This window comes from Agelaius phoeniceus, chromosome 2, assembly GCF_051311805.1.
Source record: "Agelaius phoeniceus isolate bAgePho1 chromosome 2, bAgePho1.hap1, whole genome shotgun sequence".
Lineage (NCBI taxonomy): Eukaryota > Metazoa > Chordata > Aves > Passeriformes > Icteridae > Agelaius > Agelaius phoeniceus.
In genome coordinates this window covers 76,619,556-76,638,024 of record NC_135266.1, presented here as the reverse complement: position 1 = coordinate 76,638,024, position 18,469 = coordinate 76,619,556, and the positions used below count along the sequence as shown (strand labels likewise).

The window sequence follows — 18,469 nt, the reverse complement described above, 5'->3', positions numbered from 1 at the left end:
ACATTAACTGTTATTACATAACTATTTCCATTTTTATTAAAGCTTGTCTGTGCCACAGGAAGTTTCTATAAGCAGTACATAAATGAGGCTTTGAAACTCAGTTTCAAAAAGCAGGTTATATAAGCTCAGTTTTGAAATATAAATTTTTGCTAGAAGAATTTCAGACCATCTTAAAGACAGACTAAACCTAGAATATTTCCCTCCTATTATTCATGGCAGAACATTTGCTGGTTTGGAAATTCCATTTCTAGGAGAAGTATTTGGAACTAGATGATCTTCAAGGTCACTTCCAACCCAAGCCATTCTCTGATTCTTTGAAAAGAAATGGAAAATTGAATTTGTACTTTGAACATTTAAAGCAGATTTTCACTGCCTGTCAATGAATGACTAAATAAACTATGAATGTTTATTTCAGCATATTTGACCAAGACTGTCAATAAACAAAGTTAAAACTCCTTTAATGAGGTACAGGAATACTGATTTCTAAATTTTCATTATGTGCTGCACTGGAGTCCCTGTGAGAATAAGTACAAATTGGACCTCTGCTAAAATTTACATTACAGCAGTGTATATGGGCAATGCACTCTGGACAAGAGCAAGAGAAATCTTAACTGAATTTACAGGCAAGTATTTTTACAGCTGTTACAGTTCTTAAAATTAGCTAGAGGAAGATTCTGTTCCTCAAAAAGGAGAAGATGAACATTTAAAAAAACCACTACTTTTAGAAAAAGGTGATGGTAAGTTCCTGAATGATGTGAACCAAAAACTTTTATAGATGAGGAAACGCAGAGCTGCTTTCTAAGTTTCAGATTTATTAAAGCTTTCACTTACACATTCCTTGAGGACAAAGTGGTGTTAGATAGCCATTAGTTATGGAGGTGTGTAGCAATGCCAGGTGGGAGGGCTTTATGCCATCCTTGAACATTTTGGAGTTGCTGAGTTGCTGTCTATGAAGTTTATTCAGTGCATTTCCAAAAGGCAAAAAATATCTCCTCTACCAATTAACTATGGCCCTGTTCACTGTATGCAAGAGAAATGAGAAATTCCTTTGTTACCAAATGTTAGCAAGTGTATCTTCTGACCGCCTTTAAAAAAAAAAAGAAAAAATATACAGTATTTTTTTTCTTTGAGTAACAAGGAGCAAACCAAAGGGGATAAATATGCTCATCTGAATGTCTGAGTGCTTCAGATCACTAGCATTACTGTACAGAAAAAGGTGCTCATGCATGAGGACAGACTAAAAAGCTGGGTTCCCACACTACTGTATGCTCTCTGTATTTCCCTTATCAGACAGGGGATCTGGCTCGTGAATAATCAATTGGGCAAAAATTTCATGTTCTTATTCAGTCCAAGATCCAATGACGGCCTAAGGCAGCTTCAGCTTAACACAAGAACCTTAAATTGAAAGTAGTTACCAAAGCTTTGAAGGTTACTATTTGCCGCAACACAGCAAAAGCTGCTTCTGGCAAAGCTGGAGGAAATGCCCAAACCCAGCAGCATAGCTCAAATTTGCCCAGCTCGAGAGCCCCTAGGCTCCTTCAGCTGCCCTGCAGGCATTGGATGCTCAGCTCTGCCCTTGCTGAGGTGAGATGCAAGCTCCTGCAGCAGCCTTCTCTGGCAGTAAGGAGCAGCTACAGCAAGATGAGTTCAGACGTCTCTCCTGGAGCCAAGCCAAGCCTGCAGGGGCTGAGATCAGCACCAAATATGGGGGGATATCCTAATCCAGCTCTAAGAAATGCTGTGCTGCTGTCACACTACTGCTGCTCCACAAGGAAGCTGTCAGCTCTGCCAGCTTGGGGGTTCAAACTCCATTGTCCCAAAATTGCACTTTGGTCCTTCCCTGATGCTCCTGGGAATGACTGCTAAAATTCAGAAGGAGACCTTGTGAGTATGGATGGTGTCATGTTGTGGAAATGTTTTTCATTTTTTCTTCATCCAAATACGAATAATCACTCAGAATGTCTTCTTTCAAAAGCAGTATTTATTTTTTCATCAAGATAAGACACATTACATACCGCACCAAGTAAAAAGTACTGCTAGGAAAGCTGCATTTAACTGAGATAAAAAAAATATACATGGATTGCACTTGAGAAAGTAGGCTCCATCCCAGAAGAACATAGTAAATAAAAAGCTGATGAGTGGTTTGAAATTAGGACTCTTTCTGAATTGCCTTTGAAAATGTATTTGTTTTGGGGGGTTTCCAATTCCACAAATAAAACTGAACCAGATTAGGTTTTTTTAACATCTTTGTTCTTTAAGTATGTAAACAACATAACAATTATACAAAGACAAAAGAGGGAAAAAAGTATGAAGATACACCTTTGCAATTTCTGCTAATAAATAAAAAGGAAAAATTTTGCTGTTTTTTGGTTTCACCAGGGTCACTGCATCTTGGGGCTTGGGTTTTGGGGAGTTTTTCTTATTTCACATGTATGCCATCATCCCCACACTGCCACACAAAGCCCATCCTTGACCCTCCTGCACTGGCTGGGAGAACGGTGTCTGTATGGCAGCAGGAAGCACTGAGTGGTTCCATTAATTAATAAGTGTCCCAGGAGTAATATTTGAAAATTTGTGACAAACTTAGCTTACATTTAAGAAGGTTAAAACATCATTAAGCAAGAGGATTTTTTTTTTTTACTTTGCATGTGAATTTTTCTGTTGGACCCAGGCATCCACTGCTGCCATTATCTGACTCAGTTAGCTGAATTCTCAGCTGTTCAGCCTTTAAAAGGAGTATTCATACTATCTACCTCTGTGTATCCCACTTAGATGTCCAAATCAAATCTCTAATCTTTCTATATAGTCAAAGGAGAGAAAGGAATGCTCCCAAACTGTGTGATTTCCATCTTTGGACTAAGGCACACTATGGGAGAGCCTCTCCCAGCTGCCTCTAGGGGTAACTCAGGCTCCCAGCCAAGGCTGAAATCCTCTGATTAGGAGTCCTAAGTGCCCCTCACAACACTTGGGGTGGGACTGGGCAAGCAGGTGGCACACATCTGGCACACATCTGGCACAGCACTGCCTGTTGCCCAGTTCCCTTGGGGGTGGGAATCAAAGGACCACTTAGAGCTCTTTGTGTGTCCTGCAACCAATGCAAACTATGAAATCAGAGTGCTTAGGCATGATTCAGACAGAGATAAAAACAGGAGTTCAGTATCTCAGAAACAATCCGTACTGCCAAGGTCTTGCATGTAAATTTATTCCAAACTTAGCTAAAACTTATGGAAGGGCTGGGTCAATCTTGTTATTAAGCTAGAGACAGAAAAAGAATGAGATGTTCTTTAAATAGTCCTGAACTACAAAATGAAGGTGGTAATCTTTGGTTACAGGGCTGTTCTTTAAATGCGAATTGCTTTGAAAAATGATGAATCACTTCCCAAGTAAGCATTCAGGAGCATTTTTAAACAGACATCTGGGAGCCAGAGAGGAAAAATTAATATAAATAATAAACCCCCCACATTTTCTGAATCTCCAAGGTTAAAGTACAGGAAAGAAAGTAACATAACATTTTTAAGGGACCTTTCAGCAAAGTTTTGCTAAAATTATAAAAAAGCACTTACAAAATACTCGAGCTGATGAAGAGGGAAAATGAGAACATTAGGGTGCTTTTGTAACAAACCTGTGGAGTACTAAAACATACTGGTTTGAAGGCCTTGTATTTTATAGCACATGCCATTTTCCGCTAATTATAACGCACTATTGTCAACCTACTTCACTCTTTCAGAGAGACAGAAAGACAAGAGCCAACACAGACAAGATGATTTGATGCAGCCTACGTCTACCATAAAACATAAAACCTCAGCCATTAAATGTGCCATCCTATTCCCTCTGTTACAATCATGATCAAAACTCCAATTCTTTGCGAAACTTAAATCTGCCTGGTTTTTACATTTTTGGAGCAGCATTTGAAAATCCTTAAAGCTAGCTTGGAAAGATCTTTTTTGTTTTTCAGCTAGAGCACTTTTGTAATAGTTTAAAAGGCATAGGAAGCTATGCTGTAGCTTTTAAAGTGCTAATTTTATTATGAAGTGGTTATTTAGTAATATTCTGAAATTTAATAAATGATGCACATTTGTGATGACTGACAGACATTACTTAATGAGCTAATATGCTTCAGCAAAATGCAATTTAAAAAAAAAAAGAAATTCACTGTCAACACTTTAACCATGGCAACACACAGAGCTGGAATGAGACAACTAACCTCAGATAACTAAGATTAATGCATATATGACAAAGTTAAAAAACAAATAAAGAAACCCCAAACCAAATAATGATAATTAAATCTCAAACACAGCTTTGTTTCCCAGTAACACAACTGCAAAACAAATCAATATTTTCAACAAACAAGTTCCCTATCTCCATCTCCTCCACAGGAAAGCACGGCACTCCTCGAACTGCTGCGAGGAGGATCCAAGGGGAGGGCTGGCTCTCCCTCCTTCTATAGAGGGGGCTCCTCTTGGGCAACTGTGGGGCCACTCTGGGCAAGGGGCTGGAATCCAGATCAGGTAGGTAGTGACCAATATCAGTTCCAGCCCACAGGTATTTACCTGGGGAGCTGCCAGGAGCCCCCTGTTGCAGAAGCACTTGGGCGATGGCTGCCTTGGAGCCACCATGGCAGAAGTGCCAGCCTCGGCACCCCCTACCACCCTCAGTGTCCTGGCTAATGCAAAGCATCTACTAACTTCAGCACACGACTTGCTCCAGTACAAACAGCAAGATTTGACTTTTCTGACGTGTGATTTTATGTAATGATGGATTTGAAGCATTCTATCTCACTCTGTCGGGCCAGAATGCTGAGAAGTTCCCTCTGAGAGTGGGGCAAACCATTTTGCACTCCTACAGGCTCAAATTCTCTCCTCATTTATACCCACCGTTAAACCCTACCTACCATCAGGAGAGCTGAGGAGGTAGAAATGGGAGCAGAATTTGAGTGTAGGAACTGGTGAGTGAAAAAGAAACACAATGCTATTTCATTGCCAGCTACCACAAAAACCTACACACCTGGTATTTAAATTCAGTGGACTGCAATTGAGCTTTTAAAATCTCAACCCTCAGAAACTAGCTACAGATAACCACAATCCTAAATCCTTGGATGCTGACACATAAATGTATGATATATTTTTTTAGTTGCCATGACACTAATCAGCACAGCAATGGTTTTTGCTAATTGCAAAGGCAGGCTAGTAGCAAATTTCAAATGATTAGTGAGTAAAGGTCCTCAGAGCAATCCTGCTTGAAAGTAAATGTCCGGTAAGATGCAATTAGTGTGTCTGTTTTTTTCTTTTCTTTCTTTGTTTTTCCTTTTTTATCGGGGTGGTCTTGAACTGCAGACACAATCACAACGCTCATGGTGATCCAGCTGTATGTCTACCAAGGACATGTTGTTCCTGATTCTGCTTCTTTTTCTGGTATGCCCAGCCTCAGGGACAAACTTCAGCACCTGGGAGGATCAACAAAAATGCATTGAATTAGAAAACGCTGTTGGAGATCTGAAGATGAGAACGTTGGGGCCCGAAGGGCCCCAACAGCCCTTAATAGCCCTGACCATCATTAATTTGGACACATTTTTGTTTTATTTCCAGCTTTTTCTTTGCACACTTTGACATCCTGCTGTATTGTTTGTCCTGGAGCTTGGACAGACTGTATTTTTTCCTATATCAGGTATCTTTGAATCATGCAGCTTCCTAACCATGTCCAGAGCTGCTCCTTTGCATGCGAACTATCAAGCAGGTTTCCTTTGGCTCATTTTTGCAGTCCCATTCCTATTTGAGCTGCCCTATCCCTCCTCTCTCTTGTAGAATATTTTTGCTCTTAAGAAAAAGGGACATTTTTTTATGCAATTTGAAATTTCTGAAGCACCTATCATTAGATTTGGTCCAAAACTTAAATACTTGTGAAGGGCAGAAGGAGATGAAGGAGCTTGCACAAAATATGTGTGAGATACTATTGAGTTTTGGTGGAATCTGAGTTCTGTTGGCTTATCTTAAAAATCTCTGCCTCAACCTAAATGATTTTTGAAGAATTTAATGTGAATAATGTCAAGCAAACAAGAAAGCAAAATTACTTCCTAGGGAAGCATGGATCATAATAGACACTTCTGAAAAAAATCCATCTAGGCAAGATGATCTTGAGACCCCTAGGAAGGGGGCCGTAAGTTGTAAAAAGGAGCTGGCTTGGCCAAGTGACTGCCAGATCAGCTGCATTTCTCTTGCTTTTTCAAAGATGGAGAGATGTCTGTTAAGTTCATATCTTCCCAAAGCCAGTGGCCAGCTGGGAAGTGGGACCTAAATGTCTGTAACACCTCAGCACCTCACTGAAGCACCCATGTTTCTGCCCTAACAAATCATACTGGTTTATAACAGATCACTCTGTTACTCAACAATCCTCTTTTTTCTTCCTTTTTACAAAGCAGTTTCTGTATTTTGATGTCATAACACCATACGAGAGTTGAGATGGTTTTGGAAATGACAGGGAATAAGAGGCTGTGTTCCAGATCAACAGAGTATTAGCATTTTCAACAGGATTAGAAAGCCCCAGAAAGCAAATGTGAAGAACTTGCCAAAGGACAACCAGAGATGCAGTGCAGGGTGGGTGGGGAAAGGCAGGCAGGTTAGCAGCTCTCAGGAGGAGACCTTTTGCTCTCTGCCATTAATGTCTTGAGGCTAGAAAAGCCATGAGATATAACAAAAGTGATAAGCACTGAACGGAGTCTATTATTTTGTTCTCTGTTTTGTGATGAAATTGATATTTAGCCTATGTAATACTGAAAGGAAGGACCATGCCCAAGCAAGTTACAGACATGCTGCTGTACTGTGTTGGGAAAACAGAATTATTTTGCCCTGTTAGAAATGGAGAAACATAATTTTACTTATTTTTTTTTTAGCAATAAAAATATAGTATCTTTGAATTGATTTCAAACATTGGTTGAATCCATATATGCAATAAGTCCTGATGGACACTAGGACAATTTGCTGTATCACACTGTCATCCCAAGCACAAAGGAACTGAACCCAATCAGGTTGCTGCAATTATTATAGAGCTAAAAATAGAGCACAACTTCAAAGATGCTTTTTCAAGGAAAACGTACTTTAAAAATCAAGTACAGATGCTGACAATGAACCTATGATAAATTCCTTATTTAAAGAAGTCTTCCAGCAAATTATGACCAATCCAGATGACTGGCAGTTTGCAAAATCATAGAGTAGATAGATCTGATTTTTTCTAGCTGAGAACAAATCAAAGTATGCAATGGGATAAGAGCAAAGATGTGGACTGTATTTAAGTTAACAGACCATCTGACAGCTCAGGGACTTTCTCTGTGTTTTTTATCGAGAAGCATTAGCACAGTATATAGGCTTTGCTGATAAGAAAATGAACTGTCAGGCACTTCCTCAGACAAGACAGGAAAACAGTGATTGAACACAGCTGAAATTATCAAATCATAGAGTTCTTTAGGTGGGAAAAGACCTCTGAGATCATTGGGTCCAACCCTCATCCCAGCACCAGCAAGTCAACCACTAACTTCTGTCCCCTAATGCCACATCTCACATGCTTTTTGAATTCTTCCAGGAATAGCAACTCTTCCACTTCCCTGGGCAGCCTGTTTCAATGTTTGACCATTGCTGCAGTAAAGAAAATTTCCCTTATATCCAGTCTAAACCTCCCCTGGTGCAACTTGAGGCCATGTCCTCTTGTTCTGACACTTGTTATCTGGGAGAAGAGGCACCTGCTACACCCTCCTTCAGGCACTCAGAGAGAGGGATAAGGTTCCCCCTGAGCCTCTTTTGCTCCAGTCTAAACACCCTGAGCTCCCTCAGATGCGAGGCTTGTGCTCCAGAGCCTTCTCCAGCTCTGTTCCTCTTCCCTGGATTTGAGGTGACCTTACCAGTGCTGGGTGACCTCAACAGTGCTGGGTACAGGGGGATGGTCACTGCCCTGCTCCTGCTGGCCACACCTGGCTGATCCAGGCCAGGATGCCATCGGCCTTCTTGGCCACCTGGGCACACTCTGGATTGTGTTCAGTTGCTGTCAACCAGCACCCCCAGGGCCTTTTCTGACAGAGAGCTTTTCACTCTGCCACATCCTGTAGCGCTGCCTGGGGCTGTTGTGACCCAAGTGCAGGACCCAGCACTTGGCCTTGTTGAACCTCACACAAGTGGTCTCAGATTCAGTCTGTCCAGATCCCCCTCCAGAGCTCCTTTAATAGCTGATCACAGAGCTGATATTCAAAGCTCCCTGTCTCACTCCCACCTAACAGTTTTATTTTCATCTAAGTATAAGGAAATTAAAAAGAATCTGGAAATAAGGCCAATTCTGGTGACCACAGTAGAAGGAACACAACCCTTTATTCTGCAAATAGCTGCTGTTTATTTATCACATGGTCATGTCCTTAAAACTGAGAAACTACTAAATTAATGAGAACAGCTCAAATAAATTCTGTTCAGGACACTTTATCACTCATTTTTTCATGGGATCAGTAGCTGTAAGAAAATATGGATATGATAGGTCTAGAATGCTCAAAAGGCTTGTTTTTTTTTTGTTTTTGTTTGTTTGTTTGTTTGTTTTCTTTTTTTTTTTTTTTGCAGTGAAAAGGAACATCCTTGTAGTTTTCAAATTAAAGGATCAACATCTGTCACTTCTCACCAAATTGCAGTGCCTCAGCTACTCAGATCATTGCCTCACAAAGAGCATGTAACTACAGTCATGTCCCTCTCATCAAACACTGAGTAAATTATGGTTATCAAACTATTAAAATAAAATAAAATCAAGACAGAATATTCTGCTTTTGAGCTGGATTTGGTGCTTATAGGTAATACAAGAAAAAGGGCAGTAGGGCATGTTTTTACAGAGAGGCCCATAGGAGCACACCAACATGCTGGATGGTATTTTACTTTGTAGATGTGTCTGAGCATCTATCTGAGAAGTTTCAAGGTATGATGACTGTAGCCACCACGTAACTTTCCTTGGAGGCAGTGATCTAGGAAATATAAAGAAAATGCTTACATGTGTTTCCCTGCCAGCAATCTTGCTCATTGATTATGTATTGGATTTGGATGCCAGTTTCTGAAAGCCTCTTTAAATGAGATCAAAGCCATGACAAAAACCAGGATCTGGAAACTGAAGCCAGAAAAACTTCAAGTGGAATTAGGGCACACATGTTTAAGTCAGGCCCACACATCACTTAGACAGTCCTCCAAGGAACTGGGGGGTTTCCAGCCTGTTGGAGGATTGCCTTTCCAGGAGGTGTATGGGTTGTGCTCTGGGGGCAGCAGGTGCTCTCCTGTCGCCTGTGGAGCACAGGAAGTCAGGGCTGATGGCCCTATCATCTCAGCAGGTCTGTAAGAACACTTAAGAACCCTTAACACTTCAAGATGTGGGGCTGAGGACAGCAGAGTGGCAGTGACTGGCAGGAAAAGGACCCAGCTAGAGAGAACTTGTTCACCCTGATCCATACATGGCATGTCTCCAGTAGAAGCTGGAATAAAGCAGCAACTCCAGAGCATGATACACCTGAAACACCCACCTCTGGCAGGGATAGCTCTGGGGACTGGGAAAGGAGCCCAAAGCTTGGACTCAAAGTGTTAGATGGGTAGAGGCAGATGAGGTGAACCATCCCTTCAGCATTTGCTGATGGTCCTAGCCAGGTATCACTGACCCTCACAGTTAGGCAACATTTAGCAATGACAGTCCATGATAGCTGATTTCTATTTTATTAAAAAGCAAATAGGGGTAGCAAACATAGTCAAAACTTAAAAAAAATTCCCCACAGGCATTTTTTTGACTTATCATTTACTTATTAGCAACAAGAGTAACATTGTTTTTTTAAATTCTTGACCAGTATTTTAAGCACCAACAGAAAAATGAAGCCTCACTCAAAAATTGGCTTTTTTTTTCTTATTAGCTTAAGAAGCCTACAGAAAATCAATAATATGTCTATGGCTTACCCAATATCTAATTAGCTTCATATTCTTGTGACAGAGGATGGTGAGCAACTCTGGATGCTATTTTAGATAGTGAAATTTGTACTTTGCAGAACTTATTTTAAAATTCTGCTATGCAGCATTATCTAATCTCCTTCTGCACATCTAAAAATAACACCATTCTAGCATGAAAACCAAATTATATTTGTCTGAGATTCATGAAAGAGGAAGCATCAAAAGTGCAAAACATTCAACACAGATCCAAGTTCTGATAGACATAAAAAATCTTACTCTGCAATTTTTGAAAGTTATCTAATCCAAAGGTCACTCACGATTTAGCTGTGCTCTGAGTATAAGAAGGCAAGTATTATGGGAATGTGGTTCATTATTTAGCACAAGGACCTTTGCTCTAGTAGGAACATAGCCTAAACCAATGACATAGACCCAAAGATGTATTCTTACAAATACAGGTTATCGGAGACAAGAAAAATGAGTTGCTGTGCTGATCACTGGTAGCAGGCAAAATAAGGGATTATTAAATATAGATGGGATTATTATTTCTATTTTTTTTATTTGTATGCATAAGAAACGCCTGGTTTTAATACAACAAACATGGAAAAAAATTAATTGGCTTAAAACTCAAGTACCTGAAGCACTCACTAAAGCGATGATGTTTTTGACATATGTGACATCAACAAGACCCTCACTTTTTCTGATCTTGTCAGGAATTATGTGTGCATTATGCTACAGCTGTTGTTTTCTCACTGACTAGACACAGGTGCTCCTCCTTCACAAACTGCCTCCCTGTCCTGACATGTTACAGGATGTCTCACTTAACTTCCAGATGTCAACCAAAGAACTTCATTTTTCATCTAGTTAAAAATGAACCTTTTTCTCTCAATGCACTTCTGTGTTCTCTCTGCTCATCCCGTGACCTAGCAGTAATTTCTGACTCATTTTTTTCCTCGTACTTGCATTCCAAATAAATCCCATTGCTGCTTCTTGTACAATATTCCACAAATTAACTCTTTTGTCAGACTAATTCTATGCCTTTATTACCATAACAACCTTTTATCTCCTTTATACATGTACTATCAACTCCAGGACATACAACAATCAGACCATATTCCTTGCACACTGCTTTGATGATTCTAGCTCTTTTTAATCCCTTTGCAACTTTCCTTTGTTCTGTCAGCAGCATTTGGATCATTTTTTGACCAGTTTTCTTATGTTTCCCTGTGTAAGGATAGGCTGAGAATTATTGTCCTCTCTCTCAAGTGCCTCCTTGAGGTTTGCTTCTCATTTCTCCGAAAAATGAAAGAAAAAAAGAAAAAAGTCCTGACAGCATCCAATTGTATTAGTTACATTTCTTAACTCCACTGCAGTAAGTTTGTCTCACTGAAGTTTCACTTTTTAATTCTCTATTGTGCTCCCATGTTCTTTTCTCCTGTATAATATTCCCTCTGTCTTGTTTTCCCTTTGCACTGTTGGGTTCAGTTGAAGCTGTTTTTATGCCCCAGCAATTTGTGTCAAGATACAATACTGTGTGCTCTGGGGTACCTACTGCCTCTCTCAAAGCAACCAAAGGTTATGAAATTGCCAGCCTAACACTGATCAAAACCTTCTCTCTGAGAATTAACTGAATCTACATCCTGTGAAGGCACCAGACAAGCTACAGTCAAGATCAAACTTGAATTGAGGCATGATGCTTCAAAAAGGGGTGGGGGAAGAATCACCTTATAGACAGTCAACAACACATCAGGATTTACAGGAGAGACAGATAAGTAGGTAAAAGCTGCAATCAGCTATCACCACTTTTCTTTTTTCATTTTATGTCCCTTAGGTGTGCAGCTCAGCACTGTATTTGCAGAGTTTTATACATTCTGACAAATTCTGGTTGCTACCTTAAGAGCACTTATTCCCCAGGGAAACTCATTTCACATCTCATCAGTTACAGCAATGAGATGGGGAAACTGATTTCTTGTTTCTCCGAGATATGTGCATGCTGGCTAGATGGCACAGCCACAGCCGAACTGAGTCCTGGCCTGAGTTCTCCCACACCTTCTCTGTGCTGAGTAATCTCCAGGTTTAGAGCCTGTGCCTCTTTAAAGAGAAGCTCCAGGCATTTTTAAGGAAATTAACTGCAATGGGAAGCACATTTTTATATCAGGTCTGCTCTAGAAAGTTAGACAGTTGTAGGGCTGAGCTTTGATTAAGGTGTGCTGAGTCCACTTCCATGTACTTCTTTGTCCTTCCCTTGCACAGAGCATTGCAACATAACTCAGTATCACTCATGGCAGACTATGCCTGAGAGACGTTTTCAGACACTGCCAGGACTTGGCTTGTTTGGTTTCAAGGGTTCGTGACACTGTGTGGTAAGTCATGAATATTTGTCCAGAGTATTTGCTCTGCTCCAAAGCAAACCCAGAAGCCATGGAAAAACCACAGAGCATCACAAGACTCCTGCAAGGGAAAAAAAAATCCAACCCCACCAATAAAAGTATCTGTTTACCCAAGTTATGACCCCATTCATTTCTGAAAACTGCTGAGTATTTTGGTAAAGTCAGGGCAAACTTCCAGGCTATAAAGAAGACCAAAGATCTCATGATTACCATCTCCCAGGGCAATAAGGAAAAAGCTACCCCTTATTGTGGCCATCTCACGTTCTCATTTTCCCTGTTTTTGCATCACTTCCTACAGTCAGACATGATAGAAAAGAGCGGTACATTCCGTTCAGGAAACTGGAGCAGCACTCTCCAGCTTGGGAAAATTAAAGGCTCCACATGACAGCTATTAGTCCTGAGAGACCAGGCTAGGAGAGAGTGCTCAGTGATTACACTGGGAGGCTTTGAACAGGAACTCAGAGGGAACTAAAAAGCAGTAAGAGCATAAGGAGAAGATAACCTTGAAATCTCTCTGGACTAGAAGCCTCTCTTTCAAGAAACCCTGGACTTTAAGGTCCCCACAGCTACCAACATGCAGCTACTCCAGAACTGGCTACAAAGCCAAAAAAGGAGCCTATTGCTTATGGAAAATTTGCCTGTCCTTCTCACATAGAAATACTGGGTAGCTCAGAAATGCCTGGGAACTTTTAAGTGATCTCCAGAGACACTTTTGCATTTTGAGGACAAGCATATCCATGTGCAGGACACAAAACTCTTGCAGGTTCAGGAGCTGAGCAGAAGAAGCTCCAGGATAGGGAAAATCAGTCTGGCAGGAGAAGGGGTCCGGGGTCTGCAGGTCTCAAGTCTCAGATACTTCAAACATCTTCTTTGCTCCAACACCTAGTATTTCCTTCTGGTGTCTTCTGTAAATCAAATTAACTGAGACTTGTGTTTGAATCTGGCCTATGTCCTCCTGCAGTAGGAGGCTGAGCTTTTTAACCAAATTAATGGTGCTGGGGATTTCATAAGTGTAAAGCTCCACCCTTCGTTATGCAAGTAAACGCTCTTTGGATAAGGTTAGTGGGTTTCAAATAGGCTTTTAAGAGAGTAAACTGGCTCTATAGTTCTAAAACTGGCATGTGGAGAGGGCGCTCCTCAGTGCCTTTTCCACCTGGTATTTAGGTAAAATTAAAGTGTCAAAGGAGAATAAGAATAAAACTGATTAACTGTGTGTGGCTAATAATAATAATAAAGTGGAAAACATTTTGGACTAAAATTAATGGACACATCTTTAGTATGTCATACATGAATTTATCTGCATGACTTCCACTCATGTTAATGGGAGACACTAGACTAAATATCTGCTCAGTGAGCTGTTAATTCATCCCTAAGGGATAAAATTTAAATTTAAACTTACAAAGGCCATTTAATGTTAAAGATAAAACACTGTCTTGAATTCATATGATTTTCAGAGTAGAAATGAGCAGGAAAATAAATTAGCAGTGATATATTTGTGTGAATGTTGAATTTCCTGAATTTCATTATTAATTTGGGGCAGTCATAAGTCATGACATCCTGATGCTGAGCAATACCTGGCTAGTGTGATATTCTGATATTCCAGCAATACTTGTTTCTAAACACCTTAAAGAAGTCCTTTACAACATATTTATAACAGCACTTTTCTTTCTAGCTACTGTTAGTAGTTGACTTAATTTTTTGATACAGCTGTAAGCCAGGATTCCTCAGTTTATATTTGACTTCTAGTTCTTTCAAAAATCTTCTGCATTATGCACAACTCATAGTTAAGTGTTGAAATTCCATACAGATTTACTGTGAAAAAAAACCCAATTCCTTTTTATAATTTTAATTTAGTTTCCTTCCAGTCTCTCTGTTGTTCTTTTCTTAACAAAAAGATTACTTAGGAAGGTCTAATTTTCCTTTAGCTACTATTCATTATTTCCTATCTTTCGGTGTCCTCTCTTTAGTTTTTTTTTTTCCTAAATGAAATGATCCAAAACTTTTGAGCCACTTTTCCTTAAATATGTTTTTGATCTGTATCTTCCCCTACATCTCTCATGATGTATGCTTGCTGCTTCTATTTATTTTTTCTAGTCCTGCCTTTGTCCTTTTAAGCACCAATGGTCAAGTCCCCCACCAATTTATCCAGACCACAATATTTACTGTGTTATTACCCCTTCATCTCCATTCCTGCAGAAGACTGTCACTTGTCTTTTTCTTATCACTGCACTAAACTCTTTTCCTGAAGCTCTTCACAGTGATTCACTGCTTGACCTTTAGCCCAATTTCCACCCCTCATTTCTTCCTCCTCCCCTCACTCACCCAGAGTTATATGAATGAATAGTTGAGATGTCTCACACTAATGCTAGCTGCTTTTCTAACCTGCATTTATAAGCATTTACAAAGACCTTTGAAATTCCTCACAGCCTTCTCTGCTGTTCAAGTATGTTATCTCCTGTTCAAGTATGTTATCACCTGTCATTTTTGCCACCTCTCTGTTCACCTCCCTCCAGACTGAACACATGTGAAATAATAACCTTTGTACTGGGGGCACCCTCAGATAGCCCTTTCCCATTTAGAAAATCGCTTGTCTCTTCCACCTCGTTGCTCTTTATCTCTTAACCAGCTTCTAATCCATGTCTGATCTTGTCTGGCTGACTGTTTGCTCTCTGCAGGAGGTGCCAGTCCTTTTAGCATTCTTGTACAATATTGTGGTGCTGTATAAACATTTATTCACATATAAGGCATTCTGAGTTAATTTTATCAGCTCATAGTCACCTAGGTGCTTTATACTATTAATTTTTTTTCCAATTAACTTTTCTACCACTGAGATAAGGCTTTCTACTCTGTAATTACTAGGGTCATCCCCTGCATCTTGTTTAAAATTAGAGAAAATATTAACTATTCTCCAGTCTTGTCTTCATCTGAAAATACTGTGTTAGTGGTAAGAATACAAAATGCTCTTTCATTGTGGTTTTTCCTCTCTAGATGCATCCTGAATGGATTAAACTAATGGGCATTGTTCCTATGCAAAAATTTTGCTCTTCTGAAAAATTGCTGAGTGGGGAAAAAAAAGCTAAGGCTGAATGATTCAGCTGCCTCCTATAAGTGACTTAATTTTAATTTCCAAGTGTGAGCGTAAATTTAAAGAAAGAGGAAATGAAGTCAAGTATCTCAAGGAATCCATGTCTCTGTGCTACTAAAAAGAGTATTTCCAGTGGTATATATATTTACTTTGTATTAGTCCTTGACTGGGAAAAATCAGTCTAACATAAGGCTCATTCTTGAAACAAAGTTCACTAGGATGAGTGGTTCTCAAAGTTCACTGTGGTGGCACTCAGAGGTGGCAAAAGTTCTCTCCAACTTCTTCTGAGTTAACTTACACATAAATACTGTCAACACCCCTTTCTCATACCTACATAGTCTCTTAACAAGCAGCACACACAGCTCTGAGAAAAGACTTCAGAATCCATGGAAGCAATAAATACCCAAAAGAAGTAACAAAGAGAGAATGAAAATACCTCATGATACTTTTTCACAGTTTTCCCTGTCACGCAGGTGCAGGATTTCCAGTTTGGAGTGCCACAGCCACAGTTTCCGCCACAGCGCTGGACAAGGAGGCAGCGGGGGAAGAAAACGACGTTTGTCAGCTTCAGCTCCTCCCTTAAATTGACAGAGTAGTTCCTTGGAGTGCAGCTGTAACGCTTCACATCATCATTCAACCTGTCCAGGTCAACTGCAATGCAAAAGAAGCTTCATTAGTGAGGTGAGAAGCTTCATTAGAGAGGGACATTCCTTTGGTTGATGCTGCTCCCCAGGCAGTCAATAACACAGAGTGATGGGGTGCTGGTTGAAAAATATGTGAACTATAGGAGTGACTTCTGAACAGATAAACATAAACCTACCAAATTTAAATCATTACAGGTAGCCATCCAGGCTATCATCCTTCTCCCACTGACTGCCATAGCATAGATCACACTGACTATAAAGGTGCAGGGAAGGTTTGCAGTAAAATACTGGCCTGAAAGCTGAGGACTGGTCATTTTATTTGTTTTGTCACTCCACATATTTGGATCCTTGGGCAAGAGATTCCACCTCTGACACTCTCTTCCCTTCTCTGTTTATACCTGGTTTACCTAGATGCTAAGATCTATTTTTTTTATTATGAGCAAAAATAAGGCCCTTCCTGTGCTCACTAGAGAAACATTTTTGGGGAGTGATTCATCCCTTCCATGGCAAGAGCATTTAGGACAGCCTGCATGACTTTCTTCCTCAAGTTGCCTGTCTATACTGTTTATGAACAGAATTTAGACAGTTCATTTTTAGATGGAGAAACCAATCTCAGCAGCATTAATTTTATCTGGTGTTACTATTAGAGGCATACAAATAAATACAATTAAAATTAATAGGCCCTTTGAATGCCAGTAGTTGGTTGATGTTTAAATGCCTAGTATGCGAGATCTGTCATGTAAACAAGTGGTAAAGCCAGCCATAAAAATAACTTATAGACTATCAAATGTGAGTCTAAATGCTGTTTCTAGTTTTGGCTTGTAAAGCTAAAGCAAAACCAAAAACCGCTTTTATAAATATATTTTCCACAATTGTGACACAGATAAAAGCAACAAATTTAATGAGTTCTATTTCTATAGAAATAGATTTCTTTTTCCTTCCTTTTCTGTCTTCTTTTTTCCTTAGTATTCTGTCTACCAACTAGGTGTTCAAAGCTCAGTCATTCATTCAGGAGTGCGGGGCATGTGAACTTGTGTTGAGTTTGACTCCAAACAGTATTTGCTAACAGAAGCATCAACAGGAAAACAGGATTGGCTCAAGTGAGAACTGAGATAACAGTCTAGTGTTTGTGAACATATCAAATTTTAAGGGCATATTTAACAGGTCAACATAACCTCTGCTTCTGACAACACTTATGCTTGTGCTTTAATACAAATATGTGAAACCTTACAATAAAGATACTTCATACTTTCTGTGACTAAGGCTTTGTCAACATCACTAAGTTAATTGTGGAAAAAGTGGTTGGTTTGTAAACATCATGCACCTTTACATTCTAACCTGGAGGTAATCACAAGGCTGATATGCAAGAGACAAGGATACATAAATATCAGAAGTGCCATTACAGAAAATCATAGCAGATTCACTTTTTTTCTGACAAGGTGTTATCTCAGTCAATGGGAATTTAGCAGATAAATTGCTATTTTATAGCAATTATGATACATTCTCCCATGAAATCTCAGTGGTTCTCCAGAGAGCTAGCATCTCTCCAGAAGAGGTATAGATCATCCTCCTGCTATAAGCACAAAATCAATGGGACTGGTGGTACACTCATGCACGGAGAGAAAAATACACTGTGAGTGTCCTTAGCCAGGACTGGCAAGTCCAGGGTATATTGATTTCTTTGTTTTAACAGATTATATTTTCTTCTCCACTGTCATTCTTCAAAGCCACGTATTCTCACTGCAGGCTTTCAGGCTAATTCTTTCCACAAGGAAGTGTTTCCCACACCTCTAAACATTCTCACCAGGACCTTTGCCATCAGCTTTGCTAACTGGTAAAGGAAAGCACTAGCTGGCTACTATTCACTTCAGCCAACTGATGTGACAGAAAAATCTACTAAAGGAAGAAGAGGGCTGAAAATTTGCTGCCTTCATCACTAATGAGATTGCTTGAGGGGAAGGCCTGGATCATCCACACTGACACTGCAGCAATTCAGGGGAGTATCTATGAGATACTCAGATAAGCAGGAAGGTCTTATTTTAGTGATGTTGCAAATGAAAATGAGTAATCTCAAGGAGAGAAGAAAAGCCTAAATAAACAATTTAAGAGACACACAAGTCATCCTCCATTAAAATTAATTTGGAAGTAAACACCTGCACTCGTTTTTTACTCTGCTCTACAGAACTGCAGTGCTTGGTGGGAATAAGGTGAGCATGCAGAGTACTCAGAACAATGTATCCTCTACTCTGGTAGCACCACACTGACACACAAGAACAGTTCCCATTGCCTAATTAAATCCTAAGCTCTAGACCACAGTTTATTGCCCCCCAACAAAAGAGCACATTTTATTCTAAAGAACTCTCTCTGCTGAAAGCTTTAATATGCATTTTTTCCTGTCTTTGGATTGTTTTACTG

At 39.9% G+C, this 18,469-nt stretch overlaps 1 protein-coding gene across 4 annotated transcripts in view; it reads right to left on the bottom strand.

Moving 5' to 3' along the window:
* Positions 1 to 1,961: 1,961 nt before the first annotated feature.
* The window catches only part of PDGFD (platelet derived growth factor D), a 138,471-nt gene continuing 121,963 nt past the window's right edge, over positions 1,962 to 18,469 (bottom strand). For all 4 annotated transcript variants that reach the window (XM_077173953.1, XM_077173952.1, XM_054628140.2 and 1 more), the window contains 2 exons: positions 15,847 to 16,061; positions 1,962 to 5,443 (listed from right to left, as the gene is read on the bottom strand). In XM_077173953.1, coding sequence (XP_077030068.1) covers positions 5,309 to 5,443; positions 15,847 to 16,061 — 350 coding nt within the window. In that variant the 3' untranslated portion in view covers positions 1,962 to 5,308. The remainder of the gene's footprint in view (positions 5,444 to 15,846; positions 16,062 to 18,469) is intronic.